The following is a 26,544-nucleotide window of genomic DNA, read 5'->3' as shown; positions in this document are numbered from 1 at the left end:
TCGAGTAGGACTAATTGTAAACGGCCCCAATCTCGAGAAAGTATAATAGGACCCGGTCAGGCCAGATCAACATCCTCTTGTGGTCGCTGGTAATAATAGACAAAGAGGACGTGATCGAGCTGACGCCACATTTATTCCGGAGGAGTAGCTGATACTCGTGCCCATCATATTTCAATTCCCTGCTTGTTCTCTATTTATATTGATATTACTTAAATTCCAGGCGTCCAGAGAAGATGGAATCCACTATCTATGATGTTATCATTGTCGGAGGTGGAACCGCCGGATGCATCCTTGCCGCTCGTCTCTCGGAGGACCCGGGGCTTGAGGTCCTCGTCATTGAGGCGGGCGCCGATCAGCTAGCCGATCCGCGGGTGAATGTCCCGGCCCTATGGCATACCTTGCTCAACGGTCCCGCAGACTGGACCTTCCGCACCACACCACAGGTACGTTTCATGTTTCTAACCTACTTTGTCAGATTCATTCGGGCCATCAAATCACGAAGGTCGTATTTGCACCCTGTTAACAGTGTTGAACGAATCTAGAAATACCTCGAGGGTCGCGAGCGCCCGATCCCCCAGGGCAAACTTCTCGGTGGCTCTAGCGCCATGAACGGCCTCATCTTCACGCCTACGCCCAAGTCCAATGTTCATGCGTGGACCCAGTTGGGCAACCCTGGCTGGGAATGGCCCAGCTTTTCGCAGTCTCTCGGCAAAGTTTACAGCTTGGCCGGCCGGCCTAACAATGGTCCACTTCAGCTTTCTTTCCCGGACAACTCCGATAACGAGTGGCCACAAGTCTGGAAAGACACTCTAGCCGGTCTTGATATCCCCGTGACTGGCGATCTCCTCACCGGCGAAGCAAATGGATTAATTGTGAACCCGGAAACAGTCGATCCTGAGACGAAAACGAGAAGCCATGCTGGAAGTGTCTACCTTGGGCCAGCCCTCTCCAGGGGCAACTTGACGGTTGTGACAGAGGCCACCGTTGAAAAGATTCTTTTTGACAAGTCGAACCCTGCCGAGGTCTTGGCGGAGGGTGTCCAGTACACCAAGGCTGGGGAGACGAAGGTTGTTCGCGCCCGAAAGGAAGTTGTGCTTGCAGCTGGTGCAATCAATTCCCCAAAAGTGCTCGAGCTTTCCGGTATTGGCGACGCCGGTCTCTTGGAGAAATTGGGCATCGACGTCGTAATCAACAATCCCAACGTCGGAGAGAATCTTCAGGATCCTGTCATGTGCATCTTGTCGTTTGAGGCCAAAGACGGCATAAAGACCTTGGACCCCGTGGCCCGACAGGAGCCCGAGGCCGTTGCCGCCGCCCAGGAAGCATATGCAAGGCTAACGGGACCACTAGCCACCAGCGGAACCTCGAATACTGCCCAGCTCCCATTCCCAGGCATCGAGACTGACGAAGGAAAACGTGAACTTGACCGCCTGCTGGACACCCTCCTCAACACCAAAGTCGATGAGGATAAGCCCGCGCTCCTGGCCGCTGAAGCTAACAAGAATTTTGTACGCTCCATCTTGGCTTCGCCAGAGGAGGCTTCTGGCTGCTACATTACACTTCCAGGTTACGTGGGCTTCGATGCCGCTGGCGCTATGGTTCCCCCACCTCCGGGCAAAGAAGGCTACTTCTCGATCGCCTTGCTAACTACGCACCCGCTCTCTCGAGGTTCGACGCATATTAAATCGGCATCCGCCGCCGTTCAGGATGTCGATCTTGACCCACACTACTTTTCTCATCCGCTGGACCTGGAAATCTTCGCTCGACACCTGCGCCACCTCGAGACTGTACTTGTGGCCTCGAGTCCACTCTCTGACCGCCTCAAGCCCGGCGGCAAGCGTAACCCCGAGGCGCCATCACCCGGAGGCTTCTCAGATCTCGATAAGGCTAGAGAGTATGCGCGGAGCACGGCGATGGACGCTCATCACTTCGTGGGTACTTGCTCCATGATGCTACCTGAGCTCGGCGGCGTGGTCGATCCGCAGCTCCGTGTCTATGGAACTAAAAACTTGCGGGTTTGCGATGCGAGTATCATTTCCTCTGATCCCGCGAGCTAATCCCCAGGCGAGTGTTTACGGTGTTGCTGAACACGGTGCCAGCATCATCAAGGCTGGTTTGTCGGGATAGGCGAGCTTTCGTATCGACGTTCGTGCGTCCTGGCAGTGTCGATTGTCGGGACCGAATTATTTTTGAATGAGCCGGGTTGACATTATACCTAAGTATATATAGCGATCCTAATGTTAGATCTCAATATATTTATATGTTACTAGTAAGATTACCAGCCACCAGGGTTCGGTCTGTTACGTTTCTTCAATCCAGTTCTTCGGAGTTAGTTCCGTCAGATTTGGCACCCGCGTTGTACTGACCTTTTACAGTGAGGTTGTGTGTAAACAAGGCCACCTCGAACCCCGTTTCAGTTTCCCATTCCGTTGAGAACCACTCTTGTGTGTTTCCCACATGATTTTCCGTTAATCGACGGACCCGGCGTCTGTCAGTTGTTGTAGAAGATTCAAAGTTCTTTATACGGGTTCTGGTATTGATCACTGGCCACCAAGCCACTGTTTTCTTCCTTATGTGTGATGTTTCGTTCAGGGCTGCACTGATACATTTTAACAGAAGCGAGCATGCTCGCTTCCAGAAAGGAAACTGAGAGCTTCTACCCCCGCCTCCTTTCCCGTGCCTCAGAGCTCCATCGCAGATCCCACCTCAGAAACAGGAACTTGGGCCTGAACTTGGGCTGCCCCAGCCTTGTTCTCATCTCCAAGTCTCTTTGCCGGAATACTTCTATCTGCCCAAGCCCCCAACGGCCTCTCCTTACCGCCAACTTCCGCACCCAGGCCAGACATCTCCTTTTCTTGAGCACCCCACTTCTCGTCCTCGTACACAACCATCTTATGCTTCCGCAGGAGCAACCCAACGCAGACGGGTCCGATTATGGTGTTCAAAATTATAGCCCAAGCTCCCGTGATGAAAGCGTTTTGTGAGAGGTACGATGTCTCGTTGAGTCCAACTTGGATAATGAGTAGACCAATTTCTCCACGGGCCACCATGGCCATGCCTAGGAATGTTGCGGGTTTCCAGGTCCGCTTCAAAATGCCACTTTTTGTTGCCTCTCCCTTTTTACGGGTCAAGGCATCCGTGATCGGGACGACAATCCCAACAGCGGCCTAGCAATTTCGTCAGCCTCGGGTATTCGTAGCGCATAGCCCAACGGGAAACGACTCACCTTGCCAACCACCATCAGTAGAGTTGTAACAATCCCCCTCCAGATAGCCTTGCCAGTCCACAAGGCCGAGAATGGGACGGCGAACCCGATACTAGCAAAAAAGAGAGGCTGCAGAATATATGTTTGCGCACCGGCAATGTACTCTTCGAATGAGTGCGCAAATGTTGGCATCTTTCCGTCCTTCTCCTCACCTTCCTCTTTGCTCTCGACGATGTAAGGCCCAGCAGGATGCGTGCTCGGCAGGGCGCTAAGAAACGCCCCGGCCAGGAACGACCCGTAAAGCACAGACGCGCCGGCGAAGCTCGAAATGGCGATAAACGCGCAAAGCACAAGTGTCATGAGGATGATGTTAGGCACATGCTTAAACTTGACGAGCCTTGGCTCCAAGTACCGCCTGAAGATGGGACTGAACAAGTACTTGCAGAACAGCGGCGTGCAGACGGCCATGGCGAAGCTCGCTACGATGGGGCGGCCGATGATCCAGCCGACGTTGGGAGATTGGGAGCCGGAGAGGGCACCGAGTTTGTGGACTACGCTAACCATGACAAGAGCAGAAATATCGTCCAATAAGGCGGCACTTAGAAGTACATTGCCCACAGTAGTTTGGATAAAGTCAAGGCCGGTGTTTGCCGGGCTCATTACGACAAACGTCGTGCCGAGAGAGGTTGCCGAGAGCGCAGCCCCAATGATGAATGTCTCAATGGGCCTGAAGCCGAAGCCGAGATAGAGCAGAAGATAGCAAAACGCGATAGGCGTTAGTATGCCGATGCAAGCGGCACATACACTGAGGATGAAGTTTTTCTTCAGCAAATCCAGGCGTACGGCGAGGCCACCTAGGCATAAGTCAGCACGACTTCTCCAACAAAGTGCAACCAATGTTGCGATACCTTCAAATACGATGAGGATGAGTCCTAGATAACCAAGAGCAACGAACGTTTCCTGCCACTCGATCGGCAGGATGTTCCCAATAGGGGCACCATAGATCAGACCCACAACAATCTGTCCGATCAGTCCAGCCCTGACGATGACTCCAGCGAGCCAATCTGACAAAGTCAAGAAGAACAGGAAAGAGACGAGAGTGAGTAACGGAATGACTACCGATCGTCAGCGAACTCGTTTTCCACTGAATATTACATAGAGCACCATTTCCTTCTATATCTGAGATATAGAAGATCAACCATAGAGTGGAGAAGGGAATAGCACACCAGTAGGCTCATGGTACTCGAGAAAGCCGCGCTCGGCTGCACCTTCGGCGCTCTCCGCCCTTACGAGGAGATTCAAGAAACCCATTTTTAGGATGAGAGATTCTATCAAGAAGCTAGATGCTCAAACTGGGAGAGGCTTTCTCCTATCGGCGGGAAATCGTCTTGAGATAAGATTTTAGCAGACGAATCCATTGAAAAGACTTCAGAACAGGTCGGGCGTAGCGCTCGGCCTTATTTCTCTTGCAGAAAGGAGCGAGGTGGCTTCGGTTAAGAGGGGGCTGTTTATAGCAACGTTTTGTTGAATATGAGCTTGTTCGAATGGTCTCTTTGGCTTGGTTTTTTGTTCGGAAATTACTTGCTTGAGGTCGAGGTATTTATTTAATTGAGAGTGATGAAGCTCTCCCGCCACATGTGGCTTCGCGACCGGAGAAATCTCGGTTCCGCATTTCCAACGAGCCACAGAGGTCGAAGACAAGGCGCTCCTAATCAAGTGCGGCCAGCCGCGACGCTCGAAGCTGCCAGATGCCCAACCATATAGCTACGATATCTGGAGGCGATAATTACATGGATCGGCACAAACTCCATCAACGGCCATCTACCATTAGCTGTAGCGCTCCACTTCGCCAGATCTCTCGTGGCATCGATGTTACAGTTTCATTCCACGCCATGGCTGCGTGAAACATGGCGCAGTCAGGACATTAGGTTCTTTAGCACTCGGGAACTATCCGTAGAGGATGAGATATAACTGTGACAACCTCATTTCAAGTAGAATTCTTCAAGCCCATAAAAAAGAGCGTGACACAGTATTCCGAGGCTCGGGATCTCACCTTGGTCAGTGGTGAGGAGATTTTGCTGTCCGGCGCTAGAAACGAAATGCTCTTCCGACTCGGCTTTGTCCTTCCCGAAGTTAGATTCTCACGCCCGTGGCATAACCTACGTGAAGAGATTCTCAACTCAAAGAAGCCGGCCCTCAATCATCGGACAGATTACCACATTGCGGTAAAACTATGTGCAATCTTGAGGAACCAGATGGGACCTAGATACCCACGGAGCATCCGCACATGCATCGGATGCGACTTTGGGCTTGAGGAACTGCAGGACGACTTGGAAGCAAGCGAAGAATCACAAACGGTGTTTCTGCTGGACGTGGTCGATGAGCTTCACCACCTAAAGGAGCGAGTGCAAGCGCTGGGCTGGGGGAGTAAAAGTCCATGACATCTCACGAACATCGACGACGTTTGGCATTTGATGAAAGGGGTGATGGCAGTACTAGGCGGATTATACGAGCCGGGAACAAGGGGCAATGGAGGACGACTGGTTGGGTAGAAATTATACGGGGGTGAGGGATATAAACTCTTTGCAAGTTTCGAATTTCAATCAGGGAGGTTACCATAAAGTATGGACCGATTACCAAGAAGAATAGAGGCTCAGTCTTGATAACTGAGGCATATTGTGTGCAAATAGCCTCCTCGAAATTTTTAACCATATGCCGCAATCCGTGTTCGAGGCAAACAGCCTTGGTTTGGTTTCAAAGATTAGGCATATCCGCGCTGTCTATCTTGATGAGCTTGACGTGAGCTCTAGTGATATTATTGGGGGTGAAGAGGCTAAACGAAGGGTCCAGCTTCTTCTCGAGCAACTTGCCGCACTAGATGTTGGGTCTGCTACTAATGCTCTTCCACCGCTAGAAGCGTCGATGCTACTGAGATTTGAACAAATTTTGAGGCATTGAAGAGTTGTTAGAAGCGAGGGTTGCAGAAAGTTATCTTATAAATTGTATACTTTTCCTAAAATATATATATGTAGAAGATATGAATCATCTTTTGTCCTCTCTTTATGTGATTCGATACAGGTAGGCATATCCATTCATGTCGACCTGGTTGCTTCAATCTTTGGTCGCACTGGCAGGCGTTCAAAGTACGTCGTAATTTTGTTCCTCTGACCTTCCCCATCCAGCGAAACCACGCTCTCCGAATCCGACTGATATCCAGGCAAGTGTGCGCCCGGCTCGGGTAGCGGCGTGCGTGGTGGCGGCGAGGGAGAGACGTAGCCTGGTGGCCTCCAAAGTGACTTGAAAATCTGCGATGCCCCGTTGCTCTCGCATGTGAGCCTCATACCGACAACCTCGAACTCTTTGGCCAGCGCGTCTATCCTGTCCCACGGGTATACCACGGTGGCTGCGTCGAACGAGTAACCCTCAAAATAAGGATAGAAGTCGATGTGCACGTGTCTCAGGCGCGACTTCTTCGCCATGGCCGTCCTCATCATGCTCCGTACCCACATCTCCTCGGCCTCACCGAACTCGCACGGATGGCACCCCATGCCGTCGATCATGCCATCGATGTTGAAGGACCAGGTAAGTTTTCTCAGACGCGGAGCCAGAAGATTGGCCTGTTCCGCCACCTGCGAGCCGGTGGACCAGTAGGATAGGTTGAGCTCTTCGAGATACGGAAAATCCGCTACACTGAAGCCAGAAAGGCCTGTATTATCCAGGGGAAGCCTCGAGATGGAGAGGCGACGCAACTTATCCTTTTGGAATGTGAGGATCGGCATCAGCTGCTGTAAGCCCCAGGCATTTATGTCACTGGTGCTGTCATAATGACACATAGACAAAGGTTCAAATTCCAACTCGGTAATGGCCTCCGGCCAGGAAACTAGGTGCTTGATTGTCCTAAGGTCTCCACCGAGGCTGCTTATACTCATATTTTGGATAAACATTGGGTGTCGCTATCAATGCTAGTCAGAAAACGTGCGCTCTCTCTGCGAGGAAGCGGCGATAAGAGGTTGTAGACAGGAAGCGAGGACTAGGTAAGGAGATGAAGCCAGGCAGAATGAGTCAAAAGAGTAGAAATGGGTGTAGGGGGAAGGGAAAAGGAGGGGGAAGGATGAGAGGCTCGCCTTTTTGACCTCCGCCGATGCACCCGATATCTCCGAAATACCCATAACTTGGAGGTATTTCAACGTCCCGGCGGCGCAGAGCGAGTCGCATATTGGACCTTCTATAGGGTAGTCCAACTGAGATAATTCGACTACTTCGAGCTTCGGCATATTGGCGGTCGCAATCCCAAGTATGATCCATATACCCTCATATCGGCGGATCTCGCCCGAAAAGTGAATGCTCTTTGTTCCGCGGAGGAGAGATGCCAACCCCGTAACGACCTCGATATCGACCTCAGCATTTTCGTCAAGCGGGACGTCTGGGATGCTCAGATGCTCCCAGTGATCTGACCCCATGTCCCTGGGATGGTTAAATCTGATATCCAATTTCTCACAGTATTCTCCAAGATGTGGATTCTCCTGGTAGCTTCGGAGCAATTTCCTCATGACCTCGGCAGACCATTTGTCGCAATAAGGGTCTGTTTTATCTGCACCCACATGAAAGATCAAGCTCGAATACATCATGGGCATCGTCAGCCGGTGGAAGAGCCGACAAGTCCTGATGAGCGAGAGAAAGTGTCGGTAATGGGTGACGCGCCCGCTGAGGTCGTACCGCGAGTGCCGGGGCACCGCCATGTTGAGGATACCCTGCAGTAGCTCGGCGGGGAGCCCCAGGATCCCCTTTGAGCCACGCGACGGTGGTCTCAAGGTCTTTTTCCAACCCGGGGCTGGAGGGCGAGTGAGGGACAGGCCGTTGGCGGCCGAGAAACTCATAGTAGCCTGGCCGATCCAAGGGCCATCGGGTGGATTGCGTGGTTCGTCCATCCTTCTACAGGTTCTGGGAATAGCGGCTCAGAGGAGTGAATAGAGCCTAGTCAATTGCTGCGGAATATTTCACGTCGGGCTTTGAATAAAATTGGGTAATGTCCTGCACGACAAGTATTGGCGAAAGATGTGAACGGCGGTGAGCCCCATCCTTCAGAGCCACCGCCACAAATTTAATCCTTCAGAGCCCGAACATTTGGGCATCGGACCTGCCATGCCGCCAGCTAATGAGTGGTCTAGAACAGGCGGTCAGACTTTATTATCAGATCTGCAGCGAACATTACACCGCACTACCAACATATTGATACTCTAGGTCACCAATTCGACAAGGTAGCAGGGAGAAAGGAGGCATATCACACAAGATTATGTCTTTTCATTTCAAGATTCGCAGGGAAGATCACTAATAGCCCACATTACCTTATATAAGAACTTAGGAGGAGCACCACGACTATAGTTGTACTAAAACAGTTTCTATTTCCCCTCTCCGTGGTCCTACTAGACAGCTCTGCTCCAAAATCTGCCGTTATGCAATAATGTTACGCCCATGGTCGTTTCTCAATACCTCCTGTTTCGAAAAATGGACTCACACGAAAGGAGCAGTATTAATATGTCCCACCACCCCGGCCTAGTTTCCGGTGCGTAGGCGAAACGAATTCCGTGCGTACGGGCATCTAGTCTGGTTTCAACAATCGAGGATCCTGGTGGGTGGATTGTTAATTTTGGCCCCCCCCAGCATCCTGGCATCTGGTGGCTCGAATAGAGGAGGCGGAGGAAAAACCAAACACCCTCCGTCCTGGATCTCGGTATAAGTAAAGAAGGTTGACATAAACCGTTCTGCAAGCCCAGTGAATATTACACTAGGGCTGCGGCGGCTTTTACTGAGAGGGACATGTTCAGTAATACACACGCCAAGAGCGGGAGAAGTCGGTGGTTTGGATATACCTAAGTTCCCTCCCATGCGCATTCCCTCTCGTCTGTGTTAATACTTCGAAGGCGAAGGTGGGAGAAGGAAGGGTTCACCGCTTTCTGGTCATGCAGCCCTAGATTTCTCCCTCTGATTTAGGATGAGTGCACGCCGGCTTGTCGCTGGTGTAAATAAGGTTATCGAACGTTGAAGATTCGCCTCTAGAAGCGGATGCACTTTGGGCCTGGCGGCAACAGGATGGCTTCTTTACCGCGCATGAATCTATGATCTGTTAAGCAAAGAGAACCAGTTCGGAAATGCGCCGTTCTCGTCGCAGAGCCGAACATCCGAGGAGGACTCTCGTTCCTCCTCAGACGGATTTGTCAGAGAGGAACACCATTTTGTTTTTAATGTTAGGTCTCCTCCGTGTTCCAATATTAATTACCGAGTTTATTAGCACACGCAGAAGGGTGACAGCTCTAGTGAATGATTGGGTCATGGGCGTGACTCCTAGTCTCCGGCTGATGAAGAAACCTCTCGTATTTCCAGAAGACCTTCACCACTCACGAGCCACAGGTTAGAACACAACCCCGCTCCCCTTGTCTGGTTAGATCTCCTGGCTGTCGGTAATACCTCGCTCTATCACCTTGAGCTCCATCATAACTGTATTCCTTCCAGACTAGGGAGCAGTTGGGAAGGGCATGCAGCTACCATCGCTGTAGCTACAGAGGAGGGGCTGGGTTTGGCCCTCAGTAACCCCCGCCATGGCTACACACCTTTTAGGGCCTGTACTTCGTAGTGGCTACCGGGTCTCGTGTTGCGGCAGGAAAAGCGAGCCAAGCCGTACAGGAGGCATTCCGCAAACCCACGCCCAGGCTGCTTGGCCGTAATCCCCAGATCGCCGGGGGCAATAATAACAAGGGCACTGGGGAAATGGGACCGAGTACGAGCCGGTACGTGTAAATTGTTGAAGGAGTCTATGAGGAAACGAGAAAAGAGTCACATCCGTGGGAGAGATGATGGTATTCATAACATGCAGTGATGAATGCAAGGTCTGGTCTTAGCAAATACTCGAGTGCCGTGAGCCGAAAGCGTCCTTCAGACACAGCAAAGGTTCAGCGTAGAAGTGTTTGCAGATCGAGTATTGTCGGGTCGTTACCTAGTTGTTTAATACCAGCTCATAAGCTCCTTGCTTGGCTCCTTACTTGCGTACATTTACACTTACTTGAACCCGGCTCGTTCCTTTAAGGCATCCTAACAGGGGTGTAATATCGTCCTATTTGGCAAGTATGATTGACCCTCTGGGCACTCGATGATGCGCTTTCCTTCGTCATCATCGATGATTGAGAGCCAAGTTGTTCTACCCACACAGGCGAAGGTGGCCTGGGATCTGATCGGCAAACATATAACCTTACTAAAGAAATGGAAGAAGGAAAAGAAGAAGAAACCTTCGTGACCTTCTCATTAATCAAGGGGACCCTATTTCCCCGTCCCTTTCCAGCCCAAGACCGTGCTATTGGCTATGCAATCGCCGCCGAGATCTTTGACTTCACAAAGAACTGGATACCCGCGATCGTAAAGGGACATATGGTCCAACCTTAAATCCAAAATGCGTCCTTTCCAGTCCGGTCCAAAAAAGGTAATTTCGATGTCTTAGAATCGTATCAGGTAATAATGGCATGTAAAAGTGTGCGTGTAAGAGTGCTTTTTCTTACATTTGCTTTCCTATCGCCTTGCCCATATGCGCGTTTTGGGGTACACTGACCCCTGCACCGACAATATTTCACATGCCATAAGCGTCTGACTGGCTGGAAACGATGCAAGCATTCATCGGGTGCATGTAGCTGCCACTGTCGTATTGGCAGTCTTAGAACTTGGCAAGAAGATATCATAATGGCAGCACTTGACCCACATGATAAGAGTTCAGGCCGATAAACTGGGGTTGAGATTGGACCGGGTAATGACTACTCGGTTCCGCCCGCAGACCAGTTTCTGCAACATTTGTTGGCCCACCGCTTTCAAAATGCGGGGAGGTACGTATAGGATCTTCTCACCGGGCAACTGTACTAGTCCGCCATGAAATCGAGAACTACATCGGTCCACCCTTCCCCAGCATTTCCGCCTCTATTTCCAAGTTAATTAATCAGATCACCGTGCAAGCAAGCTAACATGGCTGGATCACCAACTGCTCCAGCCGGGATCTCACAGGCCACAGATGCTTCTGCCTCCGATGCGGTCGACTCGGCGCCGCTTGAGGTCGACACAGCACATGAGGTTCTAAACTCCTTCTAGCCCCGAGTAGCCGTCGAGCTAACATATATCGCAGATAGGTGATAACGACTCCGCAATTGATGAACAACTATACGAACCATAAGGCATACACAAGTGCGTTGCTAACAAGTTATTAGCTCCTCGTATACAGCATCATTAACCTCAAGCGTCCTCAATTATCCAATACACCATGGGCGGCGCTACCATGCATTTCGAGCAGGAGGCAAGTAACTTTAGACCTTTTTTGAGGTTATTAGCTAACAGAACTAGTATAGCATATGCTTTTCTAAATGACAAGGTATCATCCGAAGCGGCTAGACATACTGCGAATTTGCTGACTGTATTTTTACACCTCAGAAAGAGATAGATCGCCTCGATATGACCTACTTGGCGATAGTTAAAGGAATTGGGAACAAACTCTTCCTCGCTCCGATCATAGAGGAGAAAATCCATCGGATTCTCGATATTGGAACAGGCACGGGAATTTGTAGGCATTATATCATATATCCCGATAAACTTAGCTATCTCCGAACTAACGATACCAGAGGCTATAGAAGTAGGCAACTTATTCCCAAATGCCAAGGGAAGTTCCTATAAATATATTCCTACCTTGATATTTCCATACTAACTAGCAGACAGGTCATTAGAAATGATTTAAGCCCTATCCAGCCAGCTTGGTACGCAAAATCAAATCCTTTCATATTTATACAGTCATTTGACATTTGCTAACCGGAATATAGGGTTCCTCCAAACGTGAAGTTTGAAGTTGATAATATTGAAAGTCTGTGGGTAGGAAACACAAAGTTTGACTTCATTTTCTGTCAGTATATGGCTGCTTCTATTCTAGACTGGCCGAAGCTAGTTAGATATATCTCTGAGTAGGTTCTCCTTGTATATTCCGCTTAAGGCTAGCTCCGCTTATAAGTTATTTAGCAACCTGAATCCGGGCGGCTAGGTTGAGTTTCAGGATTACAACCTGCGGCTCTATTCAGAAGACAGCTTGCTTACAGAGGAGTTTCATACTCTAAAGTGGGATAACTATTTCCTTCAGGCCGCTAGGAAACTCGGCCGCGACCTGTCTCCAGGGCCAAAACTCGAAGACTGGGTCAATGATGCTAGGTTCCAAAATGTTGTCCATCGTCGATTTAAGTTTCCACTTAGTCCATGGCCGCTAGATCCCCACAAGAAGGACCTAGGTCTTTGCAACCTGGCACAGGTTCTCGATAGACTAGAGGGGTTCTCGCTGCAGCTTTTTTGTGGGGTACTCGGGTGGAAGGAGGAAGAGGTGCTGACGCTACTTGCCCAGGTTCGGAAGGAGTTGAAGTGTGGTGTGTTTCACGCGCAGTTTGATTTGTAAGTGCCACCTTCTAAGTTACTACTAGCTCTTAAGGCTGACGGGTAATGCAGTCATGTCGTTTATGGCCAGAAGCTGTAACAGTCTTCTTTTCCTCCACCATGGTTGAGGCCTATAGGACCAATGGTGCCTCGGTTTGCATTTCGATGCATCCGGAATACGATCAGTGGAGTAAAGAGTATAATGCAGTTTGAAACCCACATCTTAGTTATATGATAAGAGATCTCCGCTCTATCATCCGATTACTATATATCCGTATATCCTCCTAGATCCATCGTGTGTCCGCTATGATAGAAATCATAATGTACTTCGCAGGAGCTTAACGACTGCCTCGTGCCTCTCCGCTGCCGCCCAGCTTAGCGGCGTCCATCCGTCCCTGTCCTTGGCATCTGGGTCGATCTTTCGGGTATCGAGCAGCAGCTTGACGGCCGCCTCGTGCCCGTTTGCTGCTGCTAGCCACCGCGGCGTCCATACGCCTTTGCCCTCGATAAGTAGATCTATTATTTCCTCTAGCTTTTCTCCCTTTCTCTAACGGCTGTGATCCGGGTAAGTTACCTCGAGGTTGTTTATGCTTCTTAATGCTTTTTCAAAAAACTCCATTGCTTTTTGCAGGTTGTTCTCTGCCTCTTCATATATTTTCATGTCTCGCAATACTAGTCCAGTATTCCGTAACCTCGTCGCATTATCTAGATAATCTTCCACCTCTGTCTTTGGACACTTGGGCACTCGACTCCGCATAAAGTATTTGTAGTCTTCTCTATCTTGCGACTTGTCTGGATATATATCCCAGTCCTAGACAAGCAGAAAATCATACGGAAGGGTTGTTATATCTCTGCTCCTAGCTTCTAGATCGTCCGTAGGGGTAACTGCAATCATTATAATAGCCTAATAACTATTATAATAACCTGATGATTGTAGGCGTAGACGCTTCTTGTAGAAAGCAGACTGCATCCCCTACCTAGATGGATTTCGCTATCATCACAGAATCGCTCGATTAGTCGAAGTTGGTCACGGTTCACGACGAGAAAGTCGTCGTCGAGGGCGGTGGAGGTACTAATAATAACAGGGGCACTGGGAAAATGGGACCGAGTTCGAGCCGGTATGTGTAAATTGTTGAAGAAGTCTATGAGGAAACGAGAAAAGAGTCACGTCCGTGGGAGAGACAGAGCTAAGTTGTTCTGCCCATACAGGCGAATGTGGCCTGGGATCTGATCGGCAAACAAATAACCTTACTAAAGAAATGAAAGAAGGAAAAGAAGAAGAAAACCTCATGACCTTCTCATTAATCAAGGGGATCCTATTTCCCCGTCCTTTCTACCACAAGACCGTGTCATTGGCTGCCGGCACATGCCTCGCCAGCCATCAAGTCACTTTATATATACATGAATTCACTAACAGTAAGAACGCCGTTTCTATCCATATGCAAACCCGCTTAGTATTACACAAGAGCCAGCAATGGAAATGCATCCACTGCATGGAAGATTAATAGGTAATTACGGAGTAAGATAAAAGGTTCAGTGAGAAGGGAATAGTCGAAGACCTTACATCCACCACAAGGCCATGCCGAGGAGGAAAGCTAGGGAAGGGTATACACCGCGTGCGGCCGCCGACTGCTCGCCAACTGTCTCAACTCCCTTATTCTCGGGAGGTCCTGGCAGCTCTCCATCGGCAGTCTCAGTTGGGAGGGCGGCAAAGGACGAAGTGGGAGCTGTGCTTTCCTCCAGAGAGCTCGTGGCTTCAGCAGAAGTGGACGAGGCTTGAGCAGAAGACGTAGTGGTCGAAGCAGGAGCGGAACTCGACGATGAGGGGGTCGGCTTGGCGCCGGCATTTCGAAGCCTTGATTCATCCACAGGCCCTCCAGTCTTGGAATCGCGATACCAGTTGACTTCGGGATCGCCGAGACATTCACCAACAGTGACCAAGTTGTAGCCAGCAGCGCGGGCCTTGTCGATCATGAACTGGGTGAGTTCGCGAACGGTGTTCGCGTGAATGTCGTGAGCGAGGGCGATGACGCCGGACGACTGGGGGCTGAATCCGCCGAGCAAGCCCGCGAAGTTGTCTTTGGCTTGCGACACGCTGACCTCCCAGTCCTTGGTATCGAGATTGTAGTTGGTCTAATTACCAGGTTCAGTTAGAAGCCTATCCTCGCTAATGCAACCACGAGAAGGCTCATGGTCATCCATAGATCGCGAGGACAACATACAATGTGATAGCCGAATTGCTCAAGCACGGCGAAGCACTCTCCATTACAGTGGGTATACGGAGGGCGGTAGTAGGTGGGGAAGAATCCGAACAGCTTGGTGAAAGCAACCTCATTAAGAATAACTTCCTGACGCTTCTCCTCGGGGCCGATAAGATCCGCGTCCTGATGGCTCCACGAGTGACTTCCGATCTGATGTCCCTCGGCAAGCATACGTTTGAGGAGAGCTGGGCGGCCAGTCGACGGGTCGTCAATAGGTCCCGCATCACCGTTGAGACCCGTAACGAAGAAGGTGGCCGCTACATCGTTTTCGGCGAGAATGTTGAGGAGCTCGCCAGTATATTCGGCGGGGCCGTCATCGAAAGTGAGGGCCAGAGTTCCAGGGACCGAACAGGCTGTGATGTCGACACCATAGGGCGCGTTTCCAATCCTCGGCCTTGGAACATCCGAGATGTCGGCGATGGCGGCCCCGGCTAGAGCCAAGGCCAGACTGAGACCACGAAGGGATATCATTGCAGCAGTCGAGATGGACAGTTGTTTTTGAATCGAGTAATGAACGTTTGTATCAAAAGTTAAACGAGTGTCGTTGGGTCGTCTTAAGCCCCAGAAAGAATGTAGTTTGGTCGGTTGGGGTATAAGACTCAAGAGTCGATGAAGAGAGTGTAAGTATCCGGCTAGATCATGTCAAGTGAGTACGACCAAGTGAGTGGACGGAGAGACGAAACTCGAACCCGGGTTGATTGATGCTTGGGGGTAGTCAAACGAACCGGGCGACGGGTGTTACCTATATTCTTCGGGTGTGTGTCCCAAGAGTTGGGTCCCGGGTAATGCACCTCGCTTAGCGCCGAGAAGGGGGACTCGAGTGTTAATTTTTTTTTTTTCTCTTCTTCTTTTTCTTCCCATTTCTCATTTCCTTAGTTTGGGCCCCATGGCCACTCTCGTTCTCAATGATCAGAACACGAGGTTCTCGATGGCACCACACCCCCGAAACATGAACGTGGGGCGCGTGCAACCAACAGAAATCTCGCGCCAAGCACCTAGCGATGTATTAGCACGGAGATATTGAAGACGCACAAAACTTTTGGAACAAAGACATTGTTAGTCGGGCCCCATGCCCCATGAAGAGATTGCCGTTTTGTCTCTTATTGGTTCTGCACACCAATGCTTGGTCCCCATTCACAAAGTTCATGATTGTCAACAGGGGTAATATGTGATGTGTGAGCTGGGGATGTGCGGATCCCAAAAGACGGCAGGGGATTCTTGACTGATGTGAGCGAGAGCCAAGACAACGCCAAGACAACCACGGCCCATCGGAAGGTTTTTTCAGGGGTACCTGGTTTGCTTATCCGACAGCGCATTCTAAAATAAGCCCAACGTCAATGGATTTCCAGGTTCGGCCGAGAAGCGAGAAGATTGGCTCGTGTGTACCTCACATCAGATAACCCCCTATCAAGGCTTCCTATAAAGTAGTACTGTTATATGGGGGAAGTCTGGGACGTGTGGTTGCGGACGGCAGACGCGAACCTTTTGTCGACTCCTCATCGCATGATATGCGGGTTGGCAGGTTGGCAGGTCTCATTTCATCCTGTTGTTGTGTCTGGGTCTAGCCTCTCAGACAACCCCTTGGCTGCCAAGAACCTAAGACGAGTCGGAGGAGTCAGGGCAGCTTTCTGCTACGATTTTTTCTGATTCAGCAGCCCCATCTTCGCCATTAGTTTGGATGATCATTTTCTCGCGTTTTTTGACGTTTTTCTTTTTCTTCAATTTTTTTTTTCGGTCCCCTGTCTTCTTCCCTTCTTTCCTTTTCATTCTCTAAAATCCAAACTTTCCTCTACCCCGTTTTTTCGATTCCATGCATTTACACAAGGAGTTTGCCGACAATGCGGGGCAGCCATGATTCCTTGGTTCCTAGCCTGGATTGTCGAGGTGTGCCTGCCAAGACGTTGGACTAGGCCTGCATGAGAGGTGCCGGGGTGTACTTCGTCCTTCGAATACGAGGGTGCATTGCAACTGAGCGCTCGGTTAGAGGGCTTGTGGTAGGCCTATCTCGTACCTCACAGAGTACGACGGGAGATGAGGGCATGAAATCTCTCCCAAATTTTTGATAGCGCAATGCGGGGGGTCAAGGTACGACTCACGTCAAACGAATGATGTGATTGTTAATCCTGGAAGCCCCGTTCGCTACGCTCGGGGAGAAGCGAGCGACCTGGGTTTAATGGAGTGTAGTTTATTTCCCTACGCATATTAGCTTAATTACCACGCGCCCGTGGTGAGTGGCCTGGTTTGTCCCGGCGCCAAGCCCTGTGACCTGACCAGGCTGTAACACGCTTCATCTTGCCAATATGAAGTAGCATTGAACATGAGGAAAAACACACCAAATTGAGCCAACCAGTGATCAGCTCAGTGTTGGTAATGTATTAATTATCCTTGATGAGTGCGAAAGACGTCGTATTCACCGAGCTACGAAATAGCGCGTGGGAGTTTGGTGTCCCTGAAAACTGGCTGAGAGTTTTAGTTTACTGAATCTCCCTCCTGTCTTCTTCCTAAGTTATATATAGACCGCAACATGTCTTCAAATAGGTTTACCGTCGACCTCGGGCCAGGCCAAGCGCAATGTAAACTAATCAACACTACTTCGTACAGTGGGGAACGATTCCGTAGTCGTCGATCCTCCGATTCTGGACCCTCATCTTGGCGCCCAATGATAACAATATTACCTAATTTCAGCGGTGGCATGGCTCCGCAAAGGAAGTGCCGAGGTGTACGAAGTACTCCGTACGAGGATAGGGCAAGTATGCCACGATTATTATGATCTGACATCATCAGGGAAGGGGCCTGAGGGTGTCAAAGACGGCAGAAGGGGTAAACATCGGGCCGACGACCAGTCCCTGAACCAGAGAACATCAACCGCTTCTGCCCAGTAAACCGAGTGCTCTGGGTTGGGCATGCCGCGCCACATCACCCTAGAGGCGAGTTACACTGAGTATTAGAGCTTCCACGTTAACAACTCCTGTCCCGTACTTGCAATGATCGTGTTAAGCAGGCCGTCAACCAAACTTTGGTAAGATTGTCGGCTACTTGGATTTCGGCCGTCAGAAGGGCGAGAATATAAAAGAGGCCTGGGGGACCACACCTTGCGTCCTTGGGGGACTGGACTGGGCTCACGCTTGCCATCGCCCGCTTGGAGGAGATCTAGACACCATCAATACGCCGAGGATGAGATGAAAACCTTGAAAACGCGGAGAGTTTGTTCGGCGCCCACTGGTGGACTCGCGGGAGAATTGAGTGAGGACGACAAGACGACATTGGCACGACCACGTCTGTGTGTGCTTGGGCTGAGAGGCTCCAGATCCAGACTGTATTGCCCACAGTACTTTAAATGCAAGAGAGGACCACCCCGCTGCATGGAGATGTTAACAGAGATGTGCATAAAATAAAGTGGGGATATGTGGACTTGGGTCTTTGAGCGCGTTCCCTAGTGTTCTGGCGCTCAATTTCACTATTCTTGGAAGGAATCATCGTAATATTACACCTTTCGCTACTTTCGCTACTTTTTTTTTTTTTTTCTCCTTCTTCATCTTTTAACGGGACATGGCTATTATGGGTGAGATAGTGCTCGCTAGAATGATTCCCTTTTGTCTAAGCTAGCTGTACGTTGTGTCCAACCTCCAAGGTGAGCCGAAACAAGCCATTCATTCTGTCGTTGGAGCGATACTTCGGCACTTCAGTAAAAGTGCCGTTTTCATCCCGGATTGGAACCACCCAATGTCGCTTTGCCTCCCACAGCCCTCCGGCAGACGTGAGCCCGCAACGAGGTGGTGTTCGTATTGCATCCAATAGAGAAGTGATAAAACGCGACCGGTGCGGCTTATCTGAGGTCAGGCTCTGAATGTTGCACAACGTAATAAACTCGGCCACGTCACAGTTGTCACCCCCTCACTTTCCCGCCCCTACACATTCCCAGCGGGCGAGCCTCATCATTTCATAAATTAGGGAGGGGTAACATGACTCCAATCACTTGGGCCTCATAGCCATGGCGTACTACGGACGCACACTTGTATCGTGGCGAAGACAGGTTTTAACGTCTGTCTGGCATCCCCTTTGTTTGCACTGGATATAAACATGTCACTTGGGACTTAGACATGGTCGGATTTATTCGGTTTTCGCATTCCCGGGATCCTGGTCATCGGCATTCAGATTAAGATGCCCGTTATCATTTCTCTCTTTGGGTATATAGAGTAACTTGAGGCACGAGTCTGTATCTAAATAATTTTACTAACACATGCGAAATGACCATAATATTGTATGATGCATCGAGCCTTGCAAATCCGATCTGTTCCAGATCGAATCGTTCCCCAAACTCCAATCCCGGACTGATAACGGCAATCATGATGGCCCAGACAAACAGTTTATCGCCATTTCGAGTAACAGCCATTTGCAGTCTTCCTTTCTGGTTCTTCCAGTCTCACCGGATAGGAAAGTGGCGCACGTAGTGACGTAAATTGTCCTGGCTAGCGTTGACCGAGCAAACCCCCCATCTCACGTCAACGAATAGCAGCCTCGTGCCGCAACCGTCAATATCATGTCTGATCATCTTCCCAACGGCGTCGAGCACAGTAGATGGGGCAGTGTAATGGCCTTTAGAGTAAACTGTGATCAAGTTGAAGACAACTGCCTCTCTTGTAGACTTCTGACCGTATAGCTGGGAGAGCTCTACGACTAGTAACCTGCGTGCGCAAAAGTGGAGGTGTTCTTGAGCCAAGAACATGACGGCGGATGCTGCCAGGTCCGTGTACTCGTAACTCTTTTGTGTTCATATGCCAAACAGTATTGAATTTCTCTGTCGAGACGAGCATAAATTCGTTTTACGGATCTAACAGCAGCTAATGGACGAGGGTGTCCGCTCGTCTGCCCATCAGCTTCCTTGCAACCCTCCGGTCACTGGCTTGGTCACAAAGCAAAGAGCAGGCGATAAACCGGCAAGCGGTGTCGCTGATCGCAATGAAACTCTTCAGCGATCCATAGAAAATCGAAGAATAGATATCTCATAGGCATGGCGAGAGAGCACTTTTCGCAGTTCGCCGGAAACAATGTCCTGGAGAGAGACAGAGAGGAAGAATTAACCAGAATCGTGCAGACTCATACTTGCGACTTCCACTTCTTCGTTTTCGATGCCTTTAATAATGGGGTCGCATCATTCTGCGGTCTCTGTTGCGCGGTCATTTCCGGCCAGCTCCCACACTTGCACAGGGTCCCACGAACATCCAAGAATCGGAGATTATCCGCGCTAAACGCGATACCGCGTATCCCGTGGTCGGCGGCACTTACTCGGTAGGACAGTTGTAACTTCGAATTCTAAGAGTTGGACCATCCCATGTGACTTACCAGTTGCCGATGTCAAGCCATCCGGGTTGCAAGCCACACTAGTTTGTGCATTGACCTCGATCATGTTCAACTGTACGAGATCTTCATAGTCGAAACGACATAGATCACACCAGTCGTAACCCCGCTTGCCGCTGTAGGCTAACCCAATGCCCTCCCCCCAGTTAGAGTGCTGTGGGATTGGATGGTCCTGGTGTGTAAGAGGATGATGCCATGTCAACGATCAATGTGAGAGCGCTTTAGCCATCAACGTGAAAGTGAAGGTTATTTGATTAAGATTTTTGATTCTCTCGAGGGTTTCACGTCGAGGAGCACGTCAAATTGCGAGATCTGAGTGTGGAAAAGTATGTAAGGCCTCGCCCTTCGCGTCTTTCCCAAAAGCATTCTAGGCATCACCACGGCGTGCCTTAATAGCCGCTAATTTTGCCTTGATCTCACGCGCTTTCTCCGCATGCTCCTCTCGACGCGAAATTCCCTTCTCAGGATCATAATATTTATCACCTTCAATTTGCTCCCTATGGAAATCCTTCCACTCCCAGTACTTATGGATATCCGCCGGCCGCTTCTGGATCCATTCATCAAACGGAGGATATGGCGATGGGTCCATGTGGAGGCGTAAGGTGTACCAGTGACAATATCCACACCCATTGTATTTAACGGGAAACGTGCCCTTGTCTAGCCGAATGCTGTACTCCTTAGCATTGAAGGCTTCGGGGGCGAGGGTCGTGTCATGGAGCTCTGTCCATTGTTCGTGGTCGGGCAATCGACGTTTAGACATGGTTATGGTAATGTCCACGGGTGGGATTTCGCCCATATTATCGACTTCGATGACCTGATGAAGGGATGCTGCATCTCTTTCTGACAGGGGCTTCCAGTCGATTACCGCGGCGATAAATACCCACATCATATCCCAACTCAAGTATAACTGGTTCCAGTATTAGGAATGGCCGGGAGGGATCTTACAGGAAACGGGAAGTTTAGTTACCTCTCCTGTGCCATCCTCATTGAACTTGATCCCAGATGTAGTGGCACCCCAAATCCACGGGTCTTTGCAAAGGATGCAACGCAAGGTTGTTGCCATCATGTGAGAGAGGACAGGGAATTGTGGTGGAGGGAAAGTCGAAGTTTTTCATTGTGTAAATCCCTGCGCTTTATGCCATTCGCGTAATGATCTGACTGGCCAAGAAATGGCTCGACAAAATATTACCCCTCAAATTCGAACGTCCAACAGCTCTTCCAAACACTATCTCCGGACAGCCCTCCCCCTTTCGCATTTTTCTCCAGAATGGATCAGGCGATTCAAGACTTACTTGGTATGTCTGGGACGTGGAATGACAGATGGACTGTCGGTGCATCCATGCTACGTTCTATTTGAGCATCATGGGGCGCCTCTTCCATCCTAGGCCTATTCGCAATACTGCACCATCTTCCGCCCCAACTGGACCAGGACTACGCCAAGTGGATTATGCTTTTTACCTAATAAGCATCCTCCGGTTTTACTGACACATTAGGAGTAGGATGCAGTGAGCCCGTGATTCGGATATCCTTTTAGATCCAGGTTCGTTTATGTCTCCACTGCTAATTAAGATATTTAAACATATTACCTTCCCTCGACAACCGAAAGTTACTCAGTATCTTACACGATGTTAATTATTTTATATGAATCCCGAACTTGAAAACTCTGCTACCTACAAGTGGCCCCGAGAAATATGTTACCTGACCACTATTATCTATTCACCGAGTAGGCCACGGTCCATCACAAGATTTACCATAGTCCCGTTGTTTGTAGGTACAAGAAAAAAAAAAAAAATAAAAAAAAGAAAAATTCCGAACGGGAGGCAAAAAAAGACAGTAGGTCGTACCCGGGTTCGAACCGGGGCTGCCGGAAATCATGTTAGTCAATGACTAGTCAAAATCCGGAGTCCTAACCACTAGACCATACAACCTTAAATTTTTAAGTCCTTATTTGTATTTGTCAAGCATTCACGTTTTCCATCTTTGTCGTGGTTGTGGTTTACTGACTTACAAGTCCCCGACACAAGCAGCTCACAAGAAACAAGGCAGAATGAGGGTAGCATTTTCGCTTTTCTTTTATATTTCTCTCTTTTTCTTCATTGACTTCCTTTTCTTCTTTTAATATAGGCTATTTATAACGAAATTAGATCATTACTCGAAGCCAAGGGCATGAAATCTGTTAAGAGATGGCGAGTGCCTTTTTCTTCCATTGCTTTCGCAGACATGAGCCTCCTCTCGTGATAATAGACCGGTCGGAGCAGCACTGCCTTCTGTTACGGTTTTGGACTGGGTTGGATTAGCGACCGGCCGCGGCGGTATCAAGCGAGCCTGCAGGTGGTGTAAAAAATCTAGTGTAGCACCTAACGATGGAAAGTCCCGAAGTGGTGGAATCGTAGCCAAATAGGGCTGTAGAGAGGCATGCGCATTTTGAGCATCCTTCCCTGGCTTTCCATGAAGTGACAGAGAGAGTATTTGCTCGAGAAGCCGAAATGAGTAGCAGCACGCCTGGATCTGGGCGCAAAAATGTACCAAGTCCCACGGCATGTGGGGAACCTGTGTTATGCCCAGTCCCTGGCTGTTGACCAGGGCCTCAGCCAACCCCCTTTTGCTATTAGAATGTGCGTAGTCATTTTCTAGGTGGAATGTCACGGCTGGCCAGAAAAATCCGTCATGCTTTAGTCGAATGAATGAGAGATCATCAGCCAGTCTGAGGACGGAACGTTCCAGTTCCTCACTGTTAAGAAATGAAACGTGAGACCCCTTTCCCTCGATGGTCTGAAGGCGCGTGAACTCTTGGACACCTTGGATATTCCCCAATGAGCCAGGGCGGAGAAGAGAATACGCAATCTGCCTCACCCTGATGCTAGGGCTAAAACAGTTAGAGCGCACTGGGTTTTCCGGTATGTTAGGTAGAAAGATCCTCGCTATTCCGCACTGATGAGTGGCCTGTTCCAGGAATGGATATATGCGCTTGCCATGGCCGCACTGCAGCACTAGCTCTAGGAGCCGTACATCTAGCTGGGGCGTACCAACAGCTAGAGGTGCCGCGATGTCAAGATGACATGTACTTCGATAGGGGGTTAAGAACCTGTAAAATGTGCCTTTATCTGGTGGGGTCCGACAAGCTACTAGAAGCTGCTGCAGCGTATCTCGAGGTGCCTTTTGGAGCTCAAACGCCAGGCGAGCAATGATACCCTCGGAGCTAGGTTCTTGAAAAAGCAGTCTTTGTGATATAGACGTTGGCCAGAAAACCGAACATCGGATGCCGCGATGCCCATCGCAAAAGTCCATGTCATCGAAAAACACGACCTTACTACCACCTGTGTCATATATCAGAAGGTCAGAGTCCCCGGTTAAAATCAAGCTGTCCGTGGTGTGACGAGCCTTTTCGGCGCAGAATGCATCGGCTTCGTCTGGAACAACATGGGTGATATGTTTGTAGTGTTGGGATTCCTTCAAGATATCTATGACACATTGGACCGTAAAGGGGTTATGCGGAAGGCGGTGACGGGCTCTCCAAGATGAGCGACGAGGGGGAGTACCGCTGAATGCGCTACTGTGCAGCTCGGGAGGCTGGCAAGGCAAACCGCTCGGACTAGAACGGTATAGGAGTAGGGATTCTGCGGTAGTTTTCAGAACCCTACCCATGCGAACGGGAAGCTTTTCCTGGGGAAGATATCCATCGAAATAGATGGCCTCGCTAATAGAGGAAAGTCAGCTAGGGACCTCCCGAATCGGGATGTGGTCTATACTCGCATCGAAATACCAGATGAGCTCAGCTTATCTAGCCATCTGACACATTCGGTTTCAAGGGTCTCGCACGACGGGACTGCAGGCGAAGCGGATGTGCAGAGATTATGAACATGATAAGCAAAAGCTGGGCCATCGATGATTGCCCTCCCATGGCTTAATTCCACTTGAACAGCAAGAGGCTGGAGACAGCGTCTCAGGCCTTTTACTCCCATATCGGAACTTTTGCGTCATCCAATAAGTTAATCAACGCTCAGAGGCCCATGATATATCTTCCAGGGCTATATTTGATCGGTTTCCTCAAACAAATATTGTGGAGCAGGCAGATTGTCAAGGAACAAAAGAAGCGGCAAGCAATTGTGATGGGCGTCGTTGTTTGTTACTAAGCATGCATTAAATAAGCAGAGCCAGGATCAAAAATCGTTCCCCAAACTAATAAGGTTATTTTTTTGCTACTCTAGATCCCTGCTATTTTTTTTTTTTTTCCAATCGTTCTTTTCCCTTCCCCAGAAATCATGCGGAACACGGTAATCTTCGCCGGGACATCCTGCCCAGCCCTTGCAGGTCAGATATGTGAGAATCTCGGGATGGCACCGGGAGATGCGGAGCTCTCCCAATTCTCCAATGTGAGTTTACTTCCGACAAGAGTCTCTTCGGTGCTACTCACACAACTCGAATCTTGCAGGGCGAAACCAGCGTCAGAATCTTGACAAGTGTCCGGGAAAAGGATGTGTTTGTGGTGCAGTCTGGGAGTCCCAGAATCAATGATACGATAATGGAGCTTTTGATCATGATATCTGCCTGCAAGGGCGGATCCGCAACCAAGGTGACTGGTAAGAGGCGAACGTAACTTTGCTACCATTTCTAAAACTGATCGTCAAATAGCTGTTGTTCCCTACTTTCCGTACAACCGCCAATCCAAGAAGAAGTCGCATCGTGGGACAATTACTGCTCGACTTCTGGCGAACCTAATGGGGGTTGCCGGGGTCAAGCATGTCATTACCGTGGACCTCCATGCGTCTCAAATGCAAGGTTTCTTCAAATGTCCTGTTGATAACCTCCATGCCGAGCCCCTCGTTGCCAGATGGATTCGCCACAACGTCCCTAACTGGAGAGAAGGTGTTGTTGTATCCAAAAATGCTGGGGGAACCAAGCGTGTGACTTCGCTGGCGGATGCCCTCAAACTGAACTTTGGCATTGTGACAACTGATAAAAAGCGGGGTCCAAACTTGACGACTAGCATGATAATGAATCATCTAGATGGAATTGAACGGCTGTCTATCCTCGAGTCCTGGAGCCGGACGGGACCGCTGAAAGCTGGAGATAACGATCCTTCTTCGGCTCCACATCGGGTCCCTACCAGACCTTTGAGAACTCTAGCCGATTCCAATGGCTCCCCAGTTAACTCCAGTCGTGAGCCATTGCTTCAGTCTGAGGCGAGTCGGTCATCCTCCTCACCGCACTCCTCGTTATCCAATGATCCATCTTCCCAGGTGGATGGTACTTCTGAAGACGCCGACCTTGGCTGTGATGATCGCGCAGCTGGTGAAGTTACTCACGGGCGACTTGTCCAAGGCCATATCGTGGACGATGACTTCCCGTCACCTGCTATATCTGCATTGGATGCGAGTCAACCCGATTTGGATCCTATGACTATGTCACATGCCTCCTCCTTTTTCGCAGCGGAACCACATCCTTTCGGGCCGCCAGGCGGCGAAGACCCCGTTTCCTCAGACGAGGAGGAAGAAACTTTGAAGGATCCCAAGATAGAACATATGATTACCCTTGTCGGCGACGTGAGGAACCGACCGGTATTTATTGTCGACGACATGATTGACAAACCTGGCTCCTGGATCGCGGCCGCCGAGACTGTTGTCAAGCGGGGGGGTGCCCAGAAAGTATATTGCATGGCAACGCATGGCGTCTTTGGAGGCGATAGCCTTGCGCAACTCCAAGCTTGCGAATGCATCGACACCATCGTGGTGACCAACAGCTTTCCGATTAACGAAGAGCAGGCCCGAAGCACTAGCAAACTGGTTATCCTTGACTTATCCTCCTTATTGGCAGAGGCCATAAGAAGAAACCACTATGGCGAATCCATCTCGCCACTATTCCAGCACTACGCGGATTGAAGGAGTACCCAGAAACAAGGTTAACAAGGTTCACAAGGCTGGGTACTGCAGCCCTTTCCTCAAACCAAGCTCACATCTTCCATCTCTTATCTTTCCTCTTGATCATTCTGGCGAGGGTTTGTATAAAGTATTATTTACTGTTCCTCTAGCTTACTGCAGTGAATCTTGCATTGACGGGACGAGGCGAATGGCGAACATGGCAGCAACTCTGAGGATGACGCCAGTGATCGTGCTAACTGTTTGACCTCGCATGGCGGCATTGTGATCTGGCCTGAAGTTTATAGCGTCGTCGACCCAACGATGCTGTCTGTGGACAGCAAGAGCCCCATTCTTACCTAGAGATGGGTTCTTAACGGAGCGTTGGTATATTGAACTCGCGAATGTTGAAGGCCCTTTGCTTATA

General features: G+C 49.9%; 4 protein-coding genes and 3 pseudogenes across 4 annotated transcripts; 2 read left to right on the top strand and 5 right to left on the bottom strand.

Annotated features, from left to right (window-relative positions):
• Positions 1-233: 233 nt before the first annotated feature.
• Positions 234-2,057, top strand: SAPIO_CDS9803 (Uncharacterized protein; the record flags this gene model as incomplete). The annotated part of the gene is made up of 2 exons (XM_016791107.1): positions 234-443; positions 543-2,057. The coding sequence occupies 2 exons, from the start codon at positions 234-236 to the stop codon at positions 2,055-2,057; spliced, it is 1,725 nt and encodes a 574-aa protein (XP_016639617.1).
• Positions 2,058-2,681: 624 nt separating this feature from the next.
• On the bottom strand, positions 2,682-4,516 carry SAPIO_CDS9802 (uncharacterized protein; the record flags this gene model as incomplete). Its single annotated transcript, XM_016791106.1, has 4 exons — positions 2,682-3,167; positions 3,227-4,059; positions 4,114-4,269; positions 4,432-4,516. 4 exons carry the CDS (start codon positions 4,514-4,516, stop codon positions 2,682-2,684), a joined length of 1,560 nt encoding a protein of 519 aa, XP_016639616.1.
• A 1,781-nt stretch (positions 4,517-6,297) lies between these two features.
• Positions 6,298-6,984, bottom strand: SAPIO_CDS9801 (annotated as a pseudogene; the record flags this gene model as incomplete).
• Positions 6,985-7,167: 183 nt separating this feature from the next.
• Positions 7,168-8,133, bottom strand: SAPIO_CDS9800 (annotated as a pseudogene; the record flags this gene model as incomplete).
• A 6,070-nt stretch (positions 8,134-14,203) lies between these two features.
• SAPIO_CDS9799 (Chitin deacetylase) lies at positions 14,204-15,375 on the bottom strand (the record flags this gene model as incomplete). Its single annotated transcript, XM_016791105.1, has 2 exons — positions 14,204-14,776; positions 14,866-15,375. 2 exons carry the CDS (start codon positions 15,373-15,375, stop codon positions 14,204-14,206), a joined length of 1,083 nt encoding a protein of 360 aa, XP_016639615.1.
• Positions 15,376-20,629: 5,254 nt separating this feature from the next.
• On the bottom strand, positions 20,630-21,058 carry SAPIO_CDS9798 (annotated as a pseudogene; the record flags this gene model as incomplete).
• A 3,466-nt stretch (positions 21,059-24,524) lies between these two features.
• On the top strand, positions 24,525-26,141 carry SAPIO_CDS9797 (Ribose-phosphate diphosphokinase; the record flags this gene model as incomplete). Its single annotated transcript, XM_016791104.1, has 3 exons — positions 24,525-24,635; positions 24,695-24,842; positions 24,895-26,141. 3 exons carry the CDS (start codon positions 24,525-24,527, stop codon positions 26,139-26,141), a joined length of 1,506 nt encoding a protein of 501 aa, XP_016639614.1.
• Between the last annotated feature and the right edge of the window lie 403 nt (positions 26,142-26,544).

This window comes from Scedosporium apiospermum (assembly GCF_000732125.1).
Source record: "Scedosporium apiospermum strain IHEM 14462 chromosome Unknown SEQ_SAPIO_0143, whole genome shotgun sequence".
Lineage (NCBI taxonomy): Eukaryota > Fungi > Ascomycota > Sordariomycetes > Microascales > Microascaceae > Scedosporium > Scedosporium apiospermum.
The sequence above is the reverse complement of the archived record's forward strand: the minus strand, read 5'-3'. Positions and strand labels throughout refer to the sequence as shown.